At 43.1% G+C, this 23,455-nt stretch overlaps 1 protein-coding gene across 1 annotated transcript in view; it reads left to right on the forward strand.

The window, feature by feature from the left end:
• The first annotated feature begins 581 nt into the window (after positions 1-581).
• Positions 582-23,455, forward strand: part of LOC126191014 (ejaculatory bulb-specific protein 3-like) — a 47,483-nt gene continuing 24,609 nt past the window's right edge. The window contains exon 1 of the mRNA XM_049931705.1: positions 582-786. Within this exon, the coding sequence (XP_049787662.1) occupies positions 594-786 (193 nt within the window). The 5' untranslated portion in view covers positions 582-593. The remainder of the gene's footprint in view (positions 787-23,455) is intronic.

A 23,455-nucleotide genomic window follows, 5' to 3' on the forward strand; every position in this document is an offset into this window, starting at 1 on the left:
ATGTCATCGGCGAACCTCTAACTTGACTAATATTATCACCAAATTCTAATTCTTAAGAATAAACATGTTGCAAGAAAAAAAATTGTGGATCATTATTTACTGAACGGTCCTCGTATAAAACGACATTGCGGGCTGCAGGACACAAATAAGACTGAAACAAACTACACGAGTATCCCCTAACTACACTATCCTGCGATTTCTTTAGCTACTTGCTACCGCAGATGATTGCTTTGTTTTCATCAGCAGTAGGGGGTACCGGCGTCTTCCGCATTGGGTTCTCCGTAACCGCATACTGAAACTTCAGAGAAGCACCCACGCGACGGCGAAAGGGACTCCTAGAGCGGACATGACCCAAGCGGCGTCGCCTGATTTCGGAACGGGGCAGTTCCGCGACGGGGATGGGGCCTCGCGGACATCCGGCTGTAGGCGGGTCCCGGGCGCAGCTTCCGGGTGGCGCCCGCGCCGCGGCGCTGCTACCCCCTCCCGCGGCGCGGAAAGGCGGGGAGGGGGAATCCCTCCCTCCCGTCGACCGACGCCTATAAGAGAGCAGCGCGCCGGCGCCGGGCACGCATTCGGCCACAGGAAGCGACAACATGCAGACACCGACGCTCGCCCTGTTGATCGTGACGGCGGCGCTCGCCGCCGCGGCAGCCGCCGACGACCGCTACGCCAAGTACGACCACGTGGACGTGGAGCGCATGCTGCGCAACCAGCGCTTCGTCAACGCCGCCATCAAGTGCCTGCTGGAGGAGGGGCCCTGCACGCCTGAGATCAGGGACCTCAAAAGTGAGTGGCCGCATCAGTCGTGTTTCCCACTGTCCACACAACTGTATAGTTACCTCTCACGTTATATAACAGGTGTGCACCGACGGTAACAAATAAAGTACTTTTTTTCAACCTGTGTAGACCGTTCCCATTCGTCAGCTTCCTCAACATCGCTGATTGAACCCGTTGATCCATTCCATCTTCTTCAAAATTGGCCAATCCATCTCTTCATTGCTCTTCCGATAGACCTTTTTCCTCTTGGTTTGTACTGTTGTATCGTCTTAGTGATTCTTGCTAATGGCATGCGGTTCATGTGTTTTTTACACCTTATCCGATATTTTTTTGTGTCAGTTGTGTTTTGCCGTGCGGTCTAAGGCTCTCCCCGGCCGAGGTTCGAGTCCTCCCTCGGGCATGGGTGTGTGTGTTGTCCTTAGCGTAAGTTAGTTTAAGATAGTTTAAGTAGTGTGTAAGCCTAGGGACTGATGACCTCAGCAGTTTGGTCCCATAGTCCTTACCACAAATTTCCAAATTTCAGTTGTGTTTTGCGTATTCAGTTCAGCTCGAATATCATCATTTCTCTTTTTATCCATTAATGTCCAGTAACGTTTCTAAGGAAGTTCATTTCACATGCATTTATTCTCTTTTCTTCTCACTTCTTGAGGGTCCAGTTTTTGTATGCATACGTAGAGCAGTTTAGGTACAGCCATAACCTTGTAGAACATCAGTAGAGTATCTCTGCGAACTTTCTTTCCCAATGTTCTTCATATAGTTCTACTGAAGTAGATAACAAATATAGCTGGTTTTGTATGTCATTGTTTCCATCACACGTTATATTGCACCCTAAATATTAACAGCTTGCCCTACTATTTGCTTCGCAAGTCAGATAATAACTCGCATGGGATGATGTCCTAACAGTGCCATTGATTCTGCCTTTGTTATGGAGATGTATTACTGTATTCTCTTGCTGTTTTATTTAAATTAAAAACAACTTCCTGCAGGATAAAAAAGTATTGTCCTGAATCCATATTATTAGCAGCCTTGTCTAACTCTTTAGATTATTTCAGCCATGTTACGTCTGCTGTCCGTTATTTTTATTTGCATTTTGTTTCTCATACGCGAACCTGTACAGCTCTTATGATATGGGATTCCTCTAGTTCTTAAAATTACCCACACGATCGATTTACTTTACCACACACCATTTCGTAGTCAATGAAGACAAGAGAAGTTGGTAAATTGAATTCACAGTGTTTTCATGTTAATTGTGTCACAATGAAGAGACCGTCTGAACATGATCTCCCTTCGCGAAAATCATGTTGGGCATCTGATAATATAGCTTAAGTGATTGGCGGCGGTCGTAGTGTTATAATTCTTGCACAGAATTTATAACATATATTTAGAAGAGTAATACGTCTTCAGTTCTGCCATTCATGTCGAGTTGCTTTCATATTTGGGCTAAATTCCACTTTTTAGATACATAACCGTTTCAGTTCCAAACTATGTAATTGGAGTGACTCTTCGCTCACTCAAGCTTCCCCCTCATTTTTTGTTTATTTATTAATCTATTTTTAAAGAGACTCTACACTGTTTTAATGTCATCCTCTGGTATTTCCTGTCCTTTACTAAGTCTACAGTGCAGCATTTAAGGTTTATTATTTAATGGTATAAAATAATTCTTCCCGCTGTTGAGACTTCTTGATCACCTCCTCTTGAGTCTACGATTTCTTGTTCCTTTAGCGATGTAATGCAACAGATACTTTGGAATACGTTCGTCGCTCATTATTTCTCTATGTTCTTTCTGCTCTTCTCTGTATTCCTTAATTTTTTTCATTTCATTTGTATATTCTTACATTCTTCCAGATGGTCTCATGTTTTAAACTCACTCTTCTTATGACTCCATGTACTTTCTCAAAAACCTCATCTCGGTTGCTTGCAGTCTGCTACATGTTTCAGAGTTCATAATCCAGTTTTCACTACCATATAGTCCACAGGAAACTGCTATAGCTTTACAAAATTTTAGAACTGTTTTCTTGCTCACTTTTCCCCAGAGCATTCTTTTTATGTCTCTACACATCGTATTGAACATTTAAATCTTTTCAATATCAATCATGTGAACACACATTTTGTCACAGCCCAAGAATCTGAACGTATTAACTTGTTCAAAAGTTTTGATTTCTATTACGAACTTACATCTCAAAGTTTGTGAGCCTTGGAATGCCATGGTCTTGGTTTTATGTGACGATATGCTTAAATAATGTTGTTTTGCTATTTTATACAATTCATATAGTGCTCTCTGTAAGTTATTTTCATTATCCCATCTAGAAACTGGTCGTCAGCAAATATAAGAGTTCTGATAAAATTTCTTCGTTGGGAGTTTTATAATCCGTTGTTTCCATGCCCCCCTCACAACTTTGGTAAAACAGAACAAAAAGTTGAGATTCATGCCACGCAAAAACTAGCATTTCAGTTTTGAAAATAACCTACTGTAACTTAAGCAAACATGTTTATTAATCAAATGTAAGATAAGAAAAGGAATGCAACAACCGACTGAATGTTACTTATATTTGTTTCAAAAACAATAATTTTGCAGATGATCAGCCTTCAAATAACAGTTTCGGTTAAACTTATTCGTTAATTGGTTTGCGTCTACAGTTGATACTAACGATGATACTTACAATGCGTTCGTATTTAATTTGTCTTAAAATATTAGTGCTGAGCGAAGATAGAGTTAACTTGTTAAAACGCTCACGGTGGTCGCTTGACCATACTATGACAGCATAGTGTCGGTAAACGCTGTGGATCTTAGTACGTCTTGAGCGTTTCTCCTACCAATATCTCGTTAGCAAGTTACATGAAAACGGTTTTCCCCAGGTTCGAGTGCAAAACCCAGATGCCTTGATTTGTATGAAATAAAGGTGGCCTAGATAGTCTGTGCCATGCAGTCATAGGTTTCCCCTTCTCCGTTGCAGCTTTGACTTCAGAGTTGAACTACGGGCGAGATGATCCGTCATCTTGCGCTCCACCCTTTTTAACACGAACATGTCTTGTTTGACTTTCCGTTATTATCACTTGCACTTTGAGTTTGCAGACATCGTCTCTCTTCGTTCTGTACCCTCAGCCTTCTGAGCACTGTAAAGATTTTACTCCACCTTATACTGTTGAACACTTTCTCTAAGTTCACAAATACAATGAATGTATTTTCTTCTGTCTGCCTTCGATTACCAATGTCCTCCATTAACATACATTTGCTCTATTACTGAGCCCAGCTCTAGAATCATCCTTAAAACACGCCGGGTGCACACCGTCGTATACAATGCATCACAACCACCTTCACCTCGTCCACAGCTGTGGCTATCGACACGGTAGGTACTGGTCAGCCTCAAAAAATCTGCGTCAAATTTTCACGGATAGAATGTGAGAGCGTCTGGCAACACACCTACAGAACTGTTGACGAAAAATTACGAAGGAACAGGTAGATAGACTGAAAGAGAGCAGTTAGCGTCGCTTCTGCTAATTTGCGGAGTCCCAAGTTCGATTCCCGACAGGGTCTGAGGTTTTCTTCGCTGGATGTTTGCGTTGTCCTGATCATTTCATCTCACTTCATCGACTCGTAAGTCGCCGAAGTGGCGTCGAATAGAAAGAGTTGCACCGTGGTGTCGAACAGTCCCAGACAAGGTCTCCCAAAGATGACATACGATCATTTTTCACATTCAGCTCGTTAGTATCAACAGATCGTTTTACCTAAGATTATACCTCACTAGACCAAACATGGAGAACTTGGATATTCGATGATCCAGGCTGTACTCTTGGTCAAGGTTGAGACACTCTCCTCTCTAATGTCGAAATAAATTACCAACAAAAATAAGGTTCAAACCAAGTGCAATTTTTTAGCTTACTTCGCTACGTATAAGCGGCTAATTATTAGGCGAGTAGGATACGCGCTCACTACTTGTTTCTTGCTCGTCCTTGATGAATTTCTTCTCGTAAAGTATTGTGATTTACTGTAAAGAACAATGCTTCTGAATGAGATTAAGTTCAGTAATACAATCCGGATACTGGTTTGCTCTGTTTCTTCATCAGCCATTTTATTTTCTTCGTATCACTCATATTTCCAGAGGCATTCGACATATTAAACTTCCATTGTAATAAAATCATTGATCAAACGAATTTACAATCCAGTAGCTCATACCAATTTCCAACTCTCAACTCCGTAACAGACAGACTCCTTACTACCTGTTAAACACAAATCAACAACAACGACATATAAAGTCGCAGTTCAGCGATCATAAAATACACCAATCTTTTACATCCAAAGAGTCTTATACAATTCACTACGTCTTTTAAAATATTTTCAGAATAAATCATAAAAATATGAATAATGACAATAATTTTAAATTATAATTGCAATTCCAAATTAATTTGGTAATAAATCTTGTGTCATTCTTAATAATATTAGTTCAATTTATGAACAAATATGAGTACAATTTTGGTTTTAGATTTATAAGTTTGATTTCGCTGTCGTCCTGGATAGTCCTGATGAAGTTCGATCGGTTGCTGACTCTTATGTTGGCCATGTCTATGAATGACTTCTATCACCTGGAGTGTCTCAAAATACCACTCTCTGTTGATGGCATGGTCACGTTCCAGAAAATCAGGGAGAATGACGCGTTTGTATTCCAAAAAATGACAACTTTCTGCTGACTGGGCTACACAACCTGTATAAAATTACGAGTGCTATTCGGGAAGCAAGGTCCGAACAGGTGCGAAATGGGAAACACATTGAAAATCCAATGAAGCTTTGCACAGATGTGTGGGGCAGTGTTTCTGGTATACCCGTCGATTGCATCGAGTCGCTCTTTTCAGTTCTGAGCGTACAGTGAGCACATCGAAATGCCTAGACAGTAGTGACTCCCATCAAACATCCTGTGAGAAATGTCGCCGCCGCGCGGGATTAGCCGAGCGGTGTAAGGCGCTGCAGTCATGGACTGTGCGGCTGGTCCTGACGGAGGTTCGAGTCTTCCCACGGGCATGGTGTGTGTATTTTCCCTTAGGATAATTTAGGTTAAGTAGTGTGTAAGTTTAGGGACTGATGAACTTAGCAGTTAAGTTCCATAAGATTTCACACACATTTGAACAGAAATATCGCCTGATTTCATACAGCCCACTAAACGTAACTGTTATGCATTTCCTTCTTCATGACAATTCTGCACACTGCAAGGGCAATGAGGACGCACCTGCAGCACTTTTGATGGGAAACGTTTGATCACCCACCATAAGCCCGACTTGGCTCTGTCTGACTTTCATCTCCGCTCACATCAGAACCACTGCACCACAAGCTGCAGATAAGTGTAGAGAATTGGCAGGAAGCGCATGTGGCTGCCTTCTACGACGAGGGTATCCGAAAGTTGGTACAATGCTACGAGAAATGTCTCATTCGGTGGGGCAACTATGTAGAGGTTCAAATGGCTCTAAGCACTATGGGACTTAACATCTGAGGCCATCAGTCACCTAGACTTAGAACTACTTAAACCTAACTAACCTAAGGACATCACACACATCCATGCCCGAGGCAGGATTCGAACCTGCGACCTGCAGCCGCGTAGTTCCGGACTGAAGCGCCTAGAACAGCTCGGTCACAGCGGCCGGCAAACTATGTAGAGAAGTAGTTGGCAACTATGTAGAGAAGCTAACAGCTGCAAATAATTTTTGATTTCCACTGCGGTTTCCATTTCGCGACCAATCGGACCTTACTTTCCGAATAGCTCTCTTATTAATATGGTATTTTTCCTTCATTTGGATATAACTGTTACACAAGTCTCCAAGTCTATCACGACTGATTTCTGCCTCTATGCCTATTATCAAGTGATCAATAGAGATAACTGGGAACAACTAAGGAGAAATTTGCAAAGTATCCGAAGGTTGACGAAACCAGGCTCAATTTCTACCACTATCCCAATAGCAATGAACTGCCGACTTAATTGCTCTTTTCTTTCATCGATATTGCCACTCCTCCCATCTCGTCCTTAAGCGCACGCGCCTTGTCGCAACCTGTCACGTATCTGCACATGCCCTTGGCCCATGTCTCCATTGTTCTGTGTCGCATCGCTTCCTCAAAGGACACCGCCCTGGGTTCTGGCGCTTGCCATAAGCCAATGGTGCCAAGGTTAGGTCGCAGCCAAACGACCACACTTGGCTGTCGTCCCATCTCAGCTGTTCCCTCGTGTGGAGGACATCCGAAATTCCGGTACCAACTTTCAATAAGAGAATTTCATTAAAATCGAAATGTCTCAAAAGCATATTGTTGTTTTAATATCCAACGTCATGTTTTATATCAGTTGTGATCCATTCACAATTGTAGTCAACGAAATGGCTCAGTGGTTTAGACACTGAAGTTAATGGGATTCATTGACCACATTGTAGAAGAATAACCCAAGCGGTGTTTCAGTGGAGACTGGAAGGATGTCATCAATGGAATGGACAAACTCTTTTATCACTGCGAAAGGTCAATTGAGACCAGAGTTCTTGTATTTTTGTTTTGTACTTTATTGCGTAAATACTGGTGCAAATTGCATATGCATATCCATACCACAAACAATAATTAGGTTAAGATCCTTCATCCATCCAGATTAAGTTTCCTTGGTATCTACAAATCACTTCGGAGTGGTTCGCTTGAAATAATGTAGCCTATTTCCTTCTCATTCTTCTGCATTCCGATCATGTGGTCCGCCACGGCACGTCGACGGCATGTCCCTTCCCTCCTTCCGCATTCGTCAGTTGGACCATATTGTGCTAGACTTTCCAGGGCACCCTTAAATTACTTTAGACGAACGTCTCCTAAAAGCCCAATCTAGTCCAACTGGCCTATTGTTCAGCACTGTTTACTTTACAGATCAGAGTAAGACTATATGACTCATCCTCCCTAGAATTCGACTCTTCCCAGCATTAAGTATGTTATGACGACTGCACTGCTACCAGGAATTTTGAGATTACTCAGTATAACTAAAAACTTCTTAAGTGCGTCTTCCATATTTTGTATAATAAATTTCGGTGCAATCCTACATTAACAAATTCATTTCTGGTGTAATGAATTCACGATACTGTAGGAAACTAAGTGAAATAAATGTGGGGAGAATAAATGGCATATTGAGTCGTAAATTAAGATATTTATTAATTTGCACAGAGAAGCATGTGGTCGGTAGGTGAAGAAAATGCCATTAATGCCTGATCAATGAATCTCCTCTGTTAACTTCCTTGAGTCCCTGTCTCAGTTCACAAGTTCAAGAGGTACAGAAGTCTTCAACTTATTTCTTATTTCATCAGACCTCTCTTCCATTGCCAGTAAATTCTTCTATCCATAGAACTTACACCACTCAAATACGCACCGATACAAATGGTTAAAGGCGAGACGCAACGATAAGTTCTCAAATATTCACCAACTTTTTTTATTTTTTATGTCATCAGTCCTCTGACTGATTTGATGCGGCCCGGGGCGAATTCCTGTCCTGTACCAACCTCTTCATCTTAGAGTAGCACTTGCAATCTACGTCCTCAATTATTTGTTGGACGTTTTCAGATATCTGTGTTCCTTTACAGTTTTTACCCTCTACAGCTCCATCTAGTACCGCTGAAATTATTATGTGATGTCTCAAACAGAGGACCTACCATCCCGTCCTTCTTGCTATCAGCGTTTTCTATACATTTGTTTCCTCGCCGGTTCTCCAGAGAACCTCCTCATCCCTTATCTTATCAGTTCACGTAACTTTCAAGCCGGCCGGGGTGGCCGAGCGATTCTAGGCGCTACAGTCTGGAACCGCGCGACCGCTACGGTCACAGTTCGAATCCTGCCTCGGGCATGGATGTGTGTGATGTCCTTAGGTTAGTTAGGATAAGTAGTTCTAAATTCTAGGGGACTGATGATCTCAGAAGTTAAGTCCCATAGTGCTCAGAGACATTTGTACCATTTGAACCTAACTTTCAACATTCTTCTGTAGCACCACATCTCAAGCGCTTCGATTCTCTTCTGTTCCAGTCCATGATTCACTACCACACAGTGCTGTTCTCCAAACAAACATTCTCAGAAATTTCCTCCTCAAATTAAGACCTATGTTTGATACTAGTAGACTTCTCTTGGCCAGAAATGCCCGTTTTTGCCATTGGTAGTCTGCGTTTGGTGTCCTCCTTGCTCCGTCCGTCATTGGTTATTTTGCTGCCTAAGTAGCAGAATTCCTTAACTCCGTCTACATCGTGAGCCCCAATTCTGATGTTAAATTTTTCGCTGTTCTCATTTCTGCCACTTCTCATTACTTTCATCTTTCTTCGATTTACTCTCAGTCCGTATTTTTTACTCGTTAGTCTGCTCATTCCATTCAGCACATCCTGTAATTCTTCTTCTCTTTCACTCAGAATAGCAAAGTCATAGGAGAATCTTATCGTTGATGTCCTTTCAGCCTGAATTTTAATTCTACTATTTTTCTTTTATTTCCGTCATTGCTACTTCGATGTACAGATTGAACAGTAGAGGCGAAAACTAAAGCTATATATGTGTCTGACGCCCTTTCTAATCCGAGCACCGATGCAAAATGTTTAAAGGTGAGACGCTACGATAAGGCCGAGGAACATAATTATCGAATTTCCCCACGTAATTCTATAGTCCAAATACATTCCCTCAGCTTTTGGCTTGAGCCTCCAGATTTTGCGTTGACTATTGACTAATTATGTACCTTGACCGTCAAGGACGCTAAATAGATCCCAGCTAAAGAACAACGTCTTATTGGGAGGCAACTAATTCAAATCCCTTGTGAGTAAATAACACAGCTCTATAAAGAAAATGATGACAGTAGAAAATGTTGAACGTCAGTATTTTGAATTGAATTCTAAACCACTCAGAGCTTATTGTGGGCAGTATGAGGTATACTTTACCGCGATCCATTCGCTTTTTGTAGGTATTTAAACCTGTTGGATTTAAGACAGAGGCCATGTACTTCTGGAGCTAATTCCATCGTTTCATTTCCATGTAGCTGAAATTCAACACGTACAGAGTGTTATAAATCGTTTCCGTTGTCATAGTCACTAAACCATCTCGGCTTTGAGGTATCCACTCCTATAGTGAAAGAAATTTTCAGCACTAGAATTTAGCAGCAAGAGGAAAGATAGGTGGCAGCTTACCGGTTCTGATCGATAAGCTCGGCGCTAGTCATCGTCACTATCATCATCGTCATCAATAGCAGCCCAATGCTATAGAAAGGTTTCCCCTAGACTTTTCTGTGGATTACTTTTTTCCGGAAATTTATGTATACGCTGCGTTTGTGTAAGACAGAAACTGTTCACTTTCCATAAACAAGCCTGAAAACTGTCATCCGGCGGCCTCCCGTTGCTGCAGTCGACTAAGACTTGAACGCGGCACCGCACGTGGCACCAATGTCACCTCTACGCGTTCCACGTGCCCTCACGTAGTCTACACGTGTCCTAACGCACTGCACTTGTTGTCAACCCGACGCCCTACATGTGTTCCAATTCTCACTGACTCTGTTTACTCCAACTTACCGTACGCATCACAACGAACTGAATCATGTTGTTGTTACCGTGCATAGTAGCTAACTAGCATCGGGAATCGCTTTGATTGCATGTTATACATTCTCCTGCTGCAAATATCAAATTTTTGGAAGGTGTTAATTAACTGATTTGGAACTACTTACCTCATTTTGAGTAGTAGAAAGTATTTTTTGTTTTTATCGCCCACTTGAGTTTTCTTTGTTAACGGTGTCCTTTTCAGATACTTTTACTCGCTCGTTCGTTATTTATTTAATTACTGGAAATATCAAACTTTTTGTAATATTTACTTAGCTACTCTTCGTTTGTATTTATAATGACTATGTATCGGTACACTGCTACTGGTCTGCTGAACACATCGTAATCATTTAGTTCTTGACAGTCGATTCAGAGCGGTAACACTCCTTGGTATTGTGAGTTTTTTATGTCATCCAGTGACTCAAATATGTTAAGAAATTTTATAGTAAGAAATGAGAGTAGAAACTATGAAATTTTTAATAAGGAAAACATCTGGAATGCCGAATCATGTTGCAGTAACTGGTGAAAACATGGATATGATGGACTAAACTATTAAACAGATTGCTAAATGCGAACGTTATATCAAATGGGAAGATTGTAGTTGTTCGTTCTGTGTAGCAACGTACAAGGTAAGTTATGAAGAAATAAGTGGATTTAAATAGAAGGAAGACGTCTTTTACGTATTTTGAATATCAATGATTAAAATCTTGTTAATAGTTCTGCTCGTGCCACATCTTCGCATTGATTTTTGGTCGCCCGTAACGTTTTGTTCGCTGAACTTACTGCAAGATGGGCTAGGCTTATAACCCTCTGTTTTCCTTTAGACTTAAGTATGTAATTACTCCGTCTATTTACTTTTCATCTTCATTTTATTCCGAAGTGTCAGAGACATTTCATGTGGTCCTTTCCCTGCTCTTTCGTCCCTTCACAATCCCACCCACTCTCATACCATTTCTAGGATTCCATTGTTGGTATTCTATTTAAACGTTCTTTCCACTTTATTACCTAATGCCTTATTTCTTCTCTTTTTACTTTGCTTTAAACTCTGTATCATGGAGCATTATCTCATATACTTTTCTGATATAATCTTAGCTATGTTCGTGGAGCTTTCATCTTTCTTCTCATAAGGTCTGTAAAGAGTGTGTCCTAAACGCTTAGGACCAAACTTAAACAAATTGTAGAGCATCCTAAACTGAATTCTTTGAGATAAGCATCCAACAGTCGAAAAATAATATTTCAACAATTTTGAGGTACTGAGCATTGAATTCACGTGCAACACAAGTTTGTGAACTGCTTGTGTTTCTGTTCCCACGTTAGTAAGGATAACTTCAAACACAATAGACGAAGAATTGTTCCTACACAGTTTCAAACATTCGTTGTTGTATGAAATATCTTACAGAGTGAAAAAAAAACCTAGTTAAATCCTAGTTGTCTGTCCAGTTACACAACAAACAACGGGGATATCCATGACGGCGTGGCAAAATTTTTGTGACGCTTCCGTGCCTGCAGATAGATCTTGAACAGTTTCTGTTGATTTCAGCTATTGCCTATAACGTATAAGACATTTCTCCGAATTTAAAAGAAAAAAAAACTGAACATTGTTCCAATTATTCGTCCTTCATTCGAATATGTTCAGTTTATCATCCTCTACCATACTGATGTTAAAGGTTTGCTACAGTCTGTATGTAGATGGAATAAGATATCTGATGATTGTCATTAATTTCGCTACAGACGAGTTATTTATTCCCTTGATCAAAGATATCGAAGAAAACAGGTATAGGACAACTGACTGTAGGTGGTCGGACTCCATAAGAGGCCGACAGGCTGCGTCACGCGTTACGGGTGGCTAGGGTTTCCCAGACGCAACAGCGAACGCCCGCTGCGGCCGGAATACGGAATGAATCCCCCGCAACGAAAGTGAAAGCCTGCGGTTCCGGTCAGGGGGCGTCCCAAGTTGCACCAGACGACATGGTTGCGTCACCGCCTGAGCAGACGTACACAGACCCGTTCGTTTCGTAAGTGCATTGACTCTTACTGCGTTGTGTCTCGCCGGCGGTGTTACTGACCAACATTTCGTCCTCGCCTTTAGTAATAACTTGGAGACAGAGTAACTACAAATTAACAGAACGCTGTATAAAGTCTCAGCAAATTGATGATATGCTATTAGTATCACGTTACTATCAGGGGCGTTCAGTATGTAATACACTACTGGCCATTAAAATTGCTACACCACGAAGTTGACGTGCTACAGACAAAAAATTTAACCGACAGGAAGAAGATGCTGTGATATGCAAATGATTAGCTTTTCACAGCATTCACACAAGGTTGGCGCCGGTGGCGACACCTACAACGTGCTGACATTAGGAAAGTTTCCAACCGATTTCTCATACACGAACAGCAGCTGACCGGCGTTGCCTGGTGAAACGTTGTTTTGGTGCCTCGTGTAAGGAGGAAAAATGCGTACCATCACGTTTCAGACTTTGATAAAGGTCGGATTGTAGCCTATCGCGATTGCGGTTTATCGTATAGCGACATTACTGCTCGCGTTGGTCGAGATCCAGTGACTGTTAGCAGAATATGGAATCGGTGCGTTGAGGAGGGTCATACAGAACGCCGTGATGGATCCCAACGGCCTCGTATCACCAGCAGTCGAGATGACAGGCATCTTATCCACATGGCTGTAACGGATCGTGCAGCCACGTCTCGATCCCTGAGTCAACAGATGACGACGTTTGCAAGACAACAACCATATGCACGAACAGTTCAACGACGTTTGCAGCAGCGTGTACTATCAGCTCGGAGACCATGGCTGCGCTTACCCTCGACGCTGCATTACAGACAGGAGCGCCTGCGATGGTGTACTCAAGGACGAACCTGGGTGAACGAATGGCAAAACGTCATTTTTTCGGATGAATCCAGGTTCTGTTTACAGCATCATGATGGTCGCACCCGTGTTTTGCGACATCGCGGTGAACGCACAGTGGAAGCGTGTATTCGTCATCGCCATACTGGCGTATCACCCGGAGTGACGGTATGGGGTGCCACTGGTTACACCTCTCGGTCACCTCTTGTTCGCATTGACGGCACGTTGAACAGTGGACGTTACATTTCAGATGTGTTACGACCCGTGGCTCTACCCTTCATTCGATGCCTGCGAAACCTTACATTTCAGCAGGATAATGCAAGACCGCATGTTGCAAGTCCTGTACGGACCTTTCTGGATACAGAAAATGTTCGACTGCTGCACTGGCCAGCACATTCTCCAGATCTCTCACCAATTAAAAACGTCTGGTCAATGGTGGCCGAGCAACTGGCTCGTCACAATACGCCAGTCACTACTCTTGATGAACTGTGGTATCATGTTGAAGCTGCATGGACAGCTGTACCTGTACACGCCATCCAAGCTCTGTTTGACTCAATGCCCAGGCGTATCAAGACCGTTATTACGGCCAGAAGTGGTTGTTCTGGGTACTGATTTCTCAGGATCTATGCACCCAAAATTGCGTGAAAATGTAATTACATGTCAGTTCTAGTATAATATATTTGTCCAATGAATACCCGTTTATCATCTCCATTTCTTCTTGATGTAGCAATTTTAATGGGCAATAGTGTAGTGTCACGTTACTACCAGGGGCGTTCAATATGTAATACAACACTTTTTTTCTGAAAGCAAGTTGGTTTTATTCAGGATTCCGCTATGCCACATTATTCACCACTCTTTTGGCCAGAAAACCCTGTTTTTCAACACAATCTCTGTTCAATGCGACGGTTTTACGCCACCTTACTTGGCAGAGCCTGTATGCACGCATGGTATCTCTCTGCTGTCGACGTCTTGTTGCATCAGTGACCTCCCCATCAACCGCGTAATGCTTCTCGTGGTGTGTATCCTTCATTTAGCCAAACACATGGAAATCGGAAGATGTGAGATCCAGGCTGTAGGGTGGATGAGAAAGAACAGTCCACTGAAGTTTTGCGAGTTCCTCTCGATTGCGTAGACTTATGTGAGGCCTTGAACTGCCATAGAGAAGGAGAATTTAGTTTCCATCCCTCGCTCACCTTGAATGAGAGTGTCCGCACGTTCCAACATTGCAGGAGTCACAGCTGTGTGCGGCCAGCCGGCACGCGGCAGACCGGACAGATTTGCGCAACCTTATTGCGATGATGACAGGGGTCTCGCCCAACGACTCATCGTGCTTTTGATCAGTGCCAAGTTTCCATGGGCATTCTGTAAGCGCCTCTCAATATCTGCGACGCTCTTGTTTTTCTCTAAAAGAAACTCAATGACAATTCTCTGCTTGGATCGCGTCTCCTTCACAGATGCCATTCTGATGGGTACGTATAGCGTCGCCCCCGTCGCAACTTCATGAAACTACAGGGGTTGAAGTGGGAAAATTCCACAATTTCTCACCACAAATTACGCATTTTTTCAACCGAAATTGGATGAGAAAAAAAAAGTTTTGCGTTACTTATTGAACGTCTCTCCTACGCTGATTAGCTAAAACAGTATGACGACATGCTTAATAGCGTGTTGGTCCATCTCTGGAACTCAGTACAGCAGCATTTCTGCGTGACTGCAGTTGATCGATGAAAGGAGGAAGAACAAAAATGTTCCGGGACACACAGGAATACAGTAGTACAAGTCGCTGAAGAATGAAATAAATAGAAAGGAAGCTAAGACGAAATGGCTACAGGAAAAATGTGAAGACATCGAAAAAGAAATGATTGTCGGAAGGACTGACTCACCATACAGGAAAGTCAAAACAGCCTTCGGTGACATTAAAAGCAAGGGCGATAACATTAAGAGTGCAAAGGGAATTCCACTGTTAAATGCAGACGAGAGAGAGGAGAGGTGGAAAGAATACGTTGAAAGCCTCTATGAGGGGGAGGATTTGAGCGATGTGATAGAAAAAGAAACAGGAGTCGATTTAGGAGAGAACGCTCTGGTGGGCGGTTAGCGGTTTTAAATCACCTCGGGGTATGACCATGCGATGCATTTGACATGTGGTCGTCGCACAGTGGCGCTGGCAGCAGTCCACATACGTAGAGGTGTGTTGGTGCATGTCAGAGTAGGGTGCAGCGAGTAAGTGTGCAGACGTTTTCAGATGTGCTAATGGTGACTGTGTGTTGAAAATGGCTCAAAGAACATACATTGACGACGTTATGAGGCGTAGAATACTAGGGCGACTGGAGGCTGGTCAAACACAGCAGGTCGTAGCACGGGCCATCCGTGTGCCACAAAGTGTGATCTCAAGATTATGGCAACGATTCCAGCAGACAGGAAACATGTCCAGGCGCTACAGTACGGGACGTCCACAGTGTACAACACCACAAGAAGACCGATATCTCACCATCAGTGCCCGCAGACGGCCACGGAGTACTGCAGGTATCCTTGCTCGTGACCTTACCGCAGCCACTGGAACAGTTGTCTCCAGACACACAGTCTACAGAGGACTGAAAAGACATGGTTTATTCGCCCGGAGACCTGCAAGGTGCATTCCACTGACCCTAGGGCATAGTACATGATCATTGGAACAGTGGTCCCAGGTTATGTTCACGGACGAGTTCAGGTATAGTCTGAACAGTGATTCTCGCCGGGTTTTCATCTGGCGTGAAACAGGAAGCAGATACCAACCCCTTAATGTCCTTGAAAGGGACCTGGATGGAGGTCGTCGTTTGATGGTGTGGGGTGGGATTATGATTGGTGCACGTACACCCCTGCATGTCTTTGACAGAGGAACTGTAACAGGTCAGGTGTATAGGGACGTCATTTTGCACCAGTATATCCGATTTTTCAGGGGTGCAGTGGGTCCCACTTTCCTCCTGGTGGATGATAACGCACAGCCCCACCGAGCGGCCATCGTGGAGGAGTAGCTTGAAATAGAAGATATCAGGCGAATGGAGTGGCCTGCCTGTTCTCCAGACCTAAACCCCATCGAGCACGTATGGGGTGCTCTCTGTCGACGTGTCGCTGCACGTCTTCAAACCCCTACGACATTCAGGAGCTCCGACAGGCCGCTGGTGCAAGAATGGGAGGCTATACACCAGCAGCTGCTCGACCACGTGATCCAGAGTTTGCCAACCCGTTGTGCGGCCTGTGTACGTGAGCATGGTGATCATATCCCATAACGATGTCGGGTTACATGCGCCGTAAACAGTGTCGTTTTGTAGCACATGTGTTTCTGGACGCAGGTTCGAATCCTGCCTCGGGCATGGGTGTGTGTGATGTCCTTAGGTTAGTTAGGTTTAAGTAGTTCTAAGTTCTAGGGGACTTATGACCTAAGATGTTGAGTCCCATAGTGCTCAGAGCCATTTGAACCATTTTTTTGTTTCGGGACGGTTTTCTCAACTTATCACCAACACTGTGGACTTGTGGACGTGTGTGTTCCCTATGTGCCCATGCTATTAGCGCCAGCTTTGTGTAGTGCCACGTTGTGTGGCACCACATTCTGCAATCATATTTAATGAGTGTATATTTCCCGATACTAGCAAAAACTTATTTATAATAGCCCAAAATACTTATTTAGATCGTACTATGTGTCGTGAGGGTCATAACAGCTGTACAGTTTGTTTTCACGATACTAAACTGATTTTTTTTTCCTTTATTGAATTTCGATTCCCCCTAAAGGGGGCGGGCTGGCAGCAGCTTATTACGCCGCTCTTCAGCCTACAGAATTTGTTGTAAAAAGATGAAGATAATAAAAAAATAATAACAGTTGGCGATAAAATCGGTGACTTAAAGGTAAAATGGCAGAAAATTCTGGAGCTTAAAACATAAAACACAGGGTGGATGATGCTAATAAAATACACAGGAAGCAGAAAAATAATAGACAGACTATTAAAAAAACACGGCGACAGTCTGGGTTCTGTTCGCAAGAGATATAAAAAGCACACCCAGCGACAGCATGATTTCTGTTCGCAACACTGTGGAAGGACGCACAACACGGAACACTCACTTAAACACTGCACTAAAAGTTGGCACAAATATGACATACCACACCCGAGAGCAGGTGGGGGGAAACTGTGCAGATGACGGGAAAAAGGGGGGGGGGAAGGAGAGGAAAAGTGAAGGGGGAGGGGGAAAAGGAGCCAATGGAAGAGGAGGATCCATAAGAGGGGTGGGGGGTGCTGAGCAGACGTGCCAGGGAGTGGAGAAGGCAGAGGAGGGGAGCACAAAAGGACTCGGGGGGGGGGGGGGAGAAAGCAGATAGGGAGAGGAGAGACGGGGAGAAAACACAGGATGGAAGGGGGGAGGAAGAGGGAGCCCAGGGAAAGGACGGAGAAAAGGAGAGGGGTGAGGATCAGAGTTGATAGGAAGGATAAATGGAGGGAGACAGGGCATCATCCGGGAGGGGGAGTTGATGGAAGCCACCTCGGGAAAGGAGATGTAGGGTGTAGAGATGGAGGGTAGGGGGGACACAACGGTGAAGACGTGGCAGGAGGTGGGGATGGGAGAGGAGAGGAGCAACCAGGGGGTGAGGGGGTTCAAGCTAAACTGATTTTCTTTCCTATTTATACACTGCCTTTTGTGAAAAGTGCAACACCGAGAAGGAATTACTCGAACAGTGCCACACTTGGTGGAAGTGGCGACGGGTGTGCAAACAATACGTGACACGTTTTGTAGCGAGGTGGGCTACACGTAGGCCGAGCAAAGCCCTCTCGTGTCGGTCCGACAGGGTCGGTGTGGCGCCTAGTGTAGTCGGTGTAGAGCTGTCGCACAAGGTGGAAACAACATAGTCAGTGCCCGTATGCCTCGTCGACGACAGAGGGAGCCATATCGGCATGTGAGCGAGTTAGAACGGCGCAGAATGATCGGGGTCCGGGAAACGGGGTTGTCATACCGTGAAATTTCGGACAGCACAGTGATGCGTTTGTCGAAGCAGTAGATAGAGGAAGGTCGTACGCAGCGACGAGTGGGAACTCGACCACGGGACATGACCACAACACGGGATGACCGTCATCTTGTACGCAAGGCCATTACGAATCGTACAGCGTCATCCACAGTGTTGGCTCATCGCTGGATCACTGCAACAAGTGTGAACTTGTCTGCATCGACGGTTCGTCGCCGTCTGCTGCAGGTTGGACTGGTTGCACGCATACCATTACGTCGGCTTCCATTGTCCAGAAACCACAAGCTCCTCCGACTGCAATGGGCACGTGAAGACTGTCACTGGGGTGCTGGGTGGCAGCGTGTAATCTTTTTGGATGAGTGCCGCTTCAACGTGTCCTATAGTGATGGCCGCATACGTGTCCGGCGGTACCGTGGTGAGCGCAACCTGGAGGGCTGCATTGTGGAGCGGCATAGCGGACAAACAACAGGTGTGACGGTTTGGGGCGCCGTTGGTTACAACAACCGATATCGCCTCGTAAGTATTGCGGGCACTTTGAACAGCAACCGCTACGGCACGTTCGCCAGACATGTCGCCCATCGAACAGTAACTGCTGTCACGGATTTATGGGATCGGATAAAACTGCGTGGAGGGAAATCCCTCAGGAACGTATTCAGAACCTTACTGATTCAATGCTACGGCGTGTAGCAGCTCTAATTGTAGCGAATGGTGGCCACACAACATACTGAATAGTAGGGCTCAAAGGACATGTACAGATTTGAAAAGGTGATTATTTGTTACTTGTCATGTTCCTAACCTGCTGTATTAAATTAACTGAATTCATGCTTTTCCTTCTTGGTGTTGCAATTTCCACAAACTGTACTGTATGTTATTGACCATAATACGCGTAATTCGAACCGTTTCTATTAATGTCTTAAATTCTCTTCATCGTATGCTTTTTACCTTTCAAAATAACGCCAATAATATGACGTTATGATCACCATGTTGTTCGTCACGTTTGTTGTATGTCCAGTACGCCGCTGATCAAAGCAGGCGGCTGGTATGAAAATGTTCGCTTTATTCTAAGAAAGATGTGGTTCTTCGGGCTCTCGTGACTTTACGGGTTCGCCCGTTTCACTGCTGTTGCTTGCCATTGCGCGTCATGGAACGCAAACGGAAAGGCTTTTAATCACGCTGGCGCAATTTCAAACGCTTTAGGACTTGGAACAGTGCGGTTACGTTGGAACCCGTGGCTGCACGTGCAGGCAGCTGACGAGAACTCTGAACGCGAGTCACGCATACACGTGTGGCGGCTGTCCAGCTAAGGACAGGCTGCTGGCGTAGCCACGCTTCTGGACCTGGGGACGGTGTCGATAACCTGCAGCCGAAGCCACGAAAATTCCTTTCTCCTCCCACTTAACATTCAAGTGAGCAGAGTCGAAGCACTAACTTGGTTTGAACGAGATTGAAGCGAGTAATCTGACTCTCGCATTATCAAGGAACTATTTGTCGTGGCTTAGTATTGCGCCACTATTTTTCTTTGTTCTATAAGCCAGTCAAAAATCTTCACTTAATGTTAATTAGAACCGAATCCCTTGATATAGGCCGAAATCTCACGTCCGGCAGACACAATGATTGGCACAGTGGAAGGAAACACAAAGTGAACAGACTGTACCACGCTCCCATTGCTGTGTTACTAGTGGGAGCAGTCCAACCAGTTACTGTCAAATGCCGTTGCTGAGGTCTTCCGTCCGAAGACCGGTTTGATACAGCTCTCCATGTTACTCAATCAAGTGCAAGTCTCTTCCTCTTTACGTAACTACTGCACCCTACATCCATTTGATCCTACTTACTGCAATTAAACTTTGGTCTCCCTCTACAATCTTTACTTCGCACACTTCCGTCCATTACCAAATCGACAATTTTTTGATCCCTCAGAATGTCTCCAATCAACCGATACCTTATTTTAGTCAAGTTGCGCCAACAAAATTTTCTCCCCACTTCGATTCAATACCTCCTGATTAGCTATCCTGTATATCTATTATTACACCCTCTTCTGCAGCTCCGTATTTCAAAGGTTTCGAGTCTACATCTATGTCGACTGCTGCGATTTACACTTAAGTGTTTGGCAGAGGATTTGTTGAACAACTTCCCCATTATTTCTCGACCATTCTACTCTCGAGTAGCACTTGGGGAACAATGAAATAAATTTCTCTTTGCAAGCTCTGATTTTTGTTATTTTATGAAGATAATCATTTCTCTCTACGTAGATGGGCGATAATAAAATATTTTGTTATTCGGAGGAGAAATTTGGTGAAGGATATTTAGCGAAAAGATCCTGCCTCAATGAAAAACGCTTTTGTTTTAAAGACTGTCACCTCAATTATTTTCATATTTGTGACAATCTCTTCCCCCATTTCGCGATAGTGCAAAATGAGCTACATTTCCTTGAATTTATTCGATGTCTCTGATAGTCCTATCTGAAAAAGATCTCTTATCAGGCAGCTATACTCTAGAAGAGGACGGACAAGCGTAGCGTAGGCAGTGTCTTCAGTAGATTTGTTACAGCTTCTCTTGTTGTCTGAACTGTTAATCGTCCCGGTGTCACTTCTGTACAATGCTACACTCCAGGAGGATGTCTTCAGAAAATACTTCCTAATACTTTAATTTATTCTCCACGTTAACAAAGTTCTTTTTTTCAGAAACGCTTTTCTTGCTATTGCCAGTACTCATTGCTTCTGTCATCGTCAGTTATTTTGGTCTCCAATTTATCGTTTCAATTTCTTACGTAATTTGCTTGGTACTGCATAATTTAATTCACTAAATTCCAATACACTTGTTTTACTTTTGTTGATATTCATCTTTTCTAGACACGAACCATTCTTTGGAAATGGTTTGCCTTGCGTGTAACTTCGTTAACTCAGAACCCAAATTGATCTTCTCCGACGTCGGTTTCTATTAGTCTTTCCATTCTTATGTAAATAGAATTTGTGTTGGTATCTTCCAGTCATGACTTATTAAACTTTTTGTTCGGTAATATTCGCACCTATCAGCACTTACCTCCTTTTAAATTGGAATTTTTACCTTCAAGGCTAGAGTTGCTTCGCTTGTTCATTGTCTTGCATACGAAGAGGAATTGGTTTGTTATGTTTCTCCCAAGGATCTCAGTCAAACTATTTCGATTAAGGCGAGCGGACACTTTTTCGGAGAAATCGTCGACTGTAGCGACCGTTTGGGGGGTAATAATGAATTTTACTTAAAAGTTGAGTCTTACAAAGAAGAAAATAGCAACGAAACACTGTTAATAACGCTGTAGCCGTTACTGGTTTTTCTTCAGGCAGCTGCTCACGTTTAGATCACATTTTTTGTTGCTTACATTACTTGTCGGTTGTTTCCCCCTTGTAACAAAAGGTCTTTGGGGCACTGGTGCCCTATAGCAAAAAACTAAGGGACGAGCTATTTTACTGTAATTGTACCTAATAACGAACGAAAACAATATAAACAAATCTCTAAGGTAGAACTGGGTTACTTATAGGTTACTTACATCGGAATTCCTGCGTCACTATGCTTCGCTGTTGACTGCTTGTGTTCCTTATTTAGTAAAAACATATAAACAACACTTTTTTATTGTATATAAATACCTACGTAGTGTAGAGCACCACACGCACACCATATTCATTTTAACTGAATCAACTGTGAGTTCTTGGTGAAACACTGTAAAGTAACTAAACAACTTCTCTTTTTGCGTTGTTTGACGTACTTTATTACGCTTATTGCACGTCCTAGGTTTCGGGTTATAAGCCCATTTTCAAGTACATTACTGATTCCAAAGATGATAAAGCAAAGATAAACATCATGTTAGGAAAATATAAATATCACAACTTCTTAATGACCGATCCTTGGCTTAAGGCAATGTTCCGCAAAGGCCCAATCAGGAACTTCAAACTCCAGCTTCTATGATGTTCTTGTAACCTGGTGCAGATTGACCTCCCAGTCTGTCCAATGTAGCAAGATCGACACTCCAGACCTATGACCTTATAAAGCCCACTTTTTGTGATGGCTAGTTGTTTGTCTTTTGCATTGAACAATCAACTGTCAACAAACACCACAAATATTTAATGGATTCAGAAGTCTTACAGACAGAGAAAAAAGGTCAAAACTCAGCCAATTATAAAATCTAGAAATTAAAAATCATTAGAAAATTCATTTCAATTATTCGCCTCTTTTAGATGGTATCACAACTCCTAGATAGAAGCAAAACTTCGGGGCTCAGTCCATGAGTCGATAAAAAGTTCTAGGTTGACGCATAACTTTAATCCTGTGTTTAGTCATGTTAGCGTAATTGTTTAATTGTGTAATTCCATGTGTAATTTGTCAAAAAATGGTCACTGAAGTAATTTTACGCTAAGCCAAGGATCGATCATTAAGAAGTTAAGGTATTTATCTTTTCCTAATAACCATGTTTATCTTTGTTGTATCATCTTTGGAATCAGTAATGTACTTAAAAATGGGCTCATAGACCGAAACCTAGGTTGTGCAGTTATCTTAACAGATGTCCTATCATCCTGTCCCTTCATCTTGTCAAAGTTTTCCACATATTCCTTTCCTTTCCCATTCTGCTCAGAACCACCTCATTCCTTACCGTATGAGTCTACCTAGTTTTCAACATTCGTCTGTAGCACACCTCAAATGCTTCGATTCTCTTCTGTTCCGGTTTTTCCGCAGTCCATATTTCACTGCCATACAACCAGTGCTCCGAACGTACATTTTCAGAAATGTTTTCCTCAAATTAAGACCTTTGTTTGATACAAGCAGATTTATTTTGTCCAGGAACGACTTTTTGCCAGTGCTTGTCTGCTTTTGATTTCCTCCTTTCTCCGTCCGTCTTTGGTTATTTTGCTGCCTAGTTAGTGGAACTCCTCATGTTAATTTTCTCGCTGTTGTCATTTCTGATACTTCTCATTACTTTCGTCTTTTTTCTCAATCCATACTTTGTACCACTTTCATTGAGGATAGCAATGTCATCGGCGAATGGTATCATTGATAGCCTTTCACCTTGAATTTTAATTCCACTTCTAAATCTTTCATTTATTTCCATCGTTGCTTCTTCGATGCACAGTAGGGACGAAAAACTATATCCTTGTCTTACATCCTTTGTAATCAGAGCACTTCGTTCTTGGTCTTCCACTCGTATTTTTCTCTCTTGTCTGTTGTACATATTACATATTACCCGGATTTCCCCATTCATTACACCCTATTTTCCTCAGAATTTCGAACATCTGACATTGTGGAACGCTTTT

The sequence above is a fragment of the Schistocerca cancellata genome, chromosome 6 (assembly GCF_023864275.1).
Source record: "Schistocerca cancellata isolate TAMUIC-IGC-003103 chromosome 6, iqSchCanc2.1, whole genome shotgun sequence".
In the NCBI taxonomy this organism is placed as follows: Eukaryota; Metazoa; Arthropoda; class Insecta; order Orthoptera; family Acrididae; genus Schistocerca; species Schistocerca cancellata.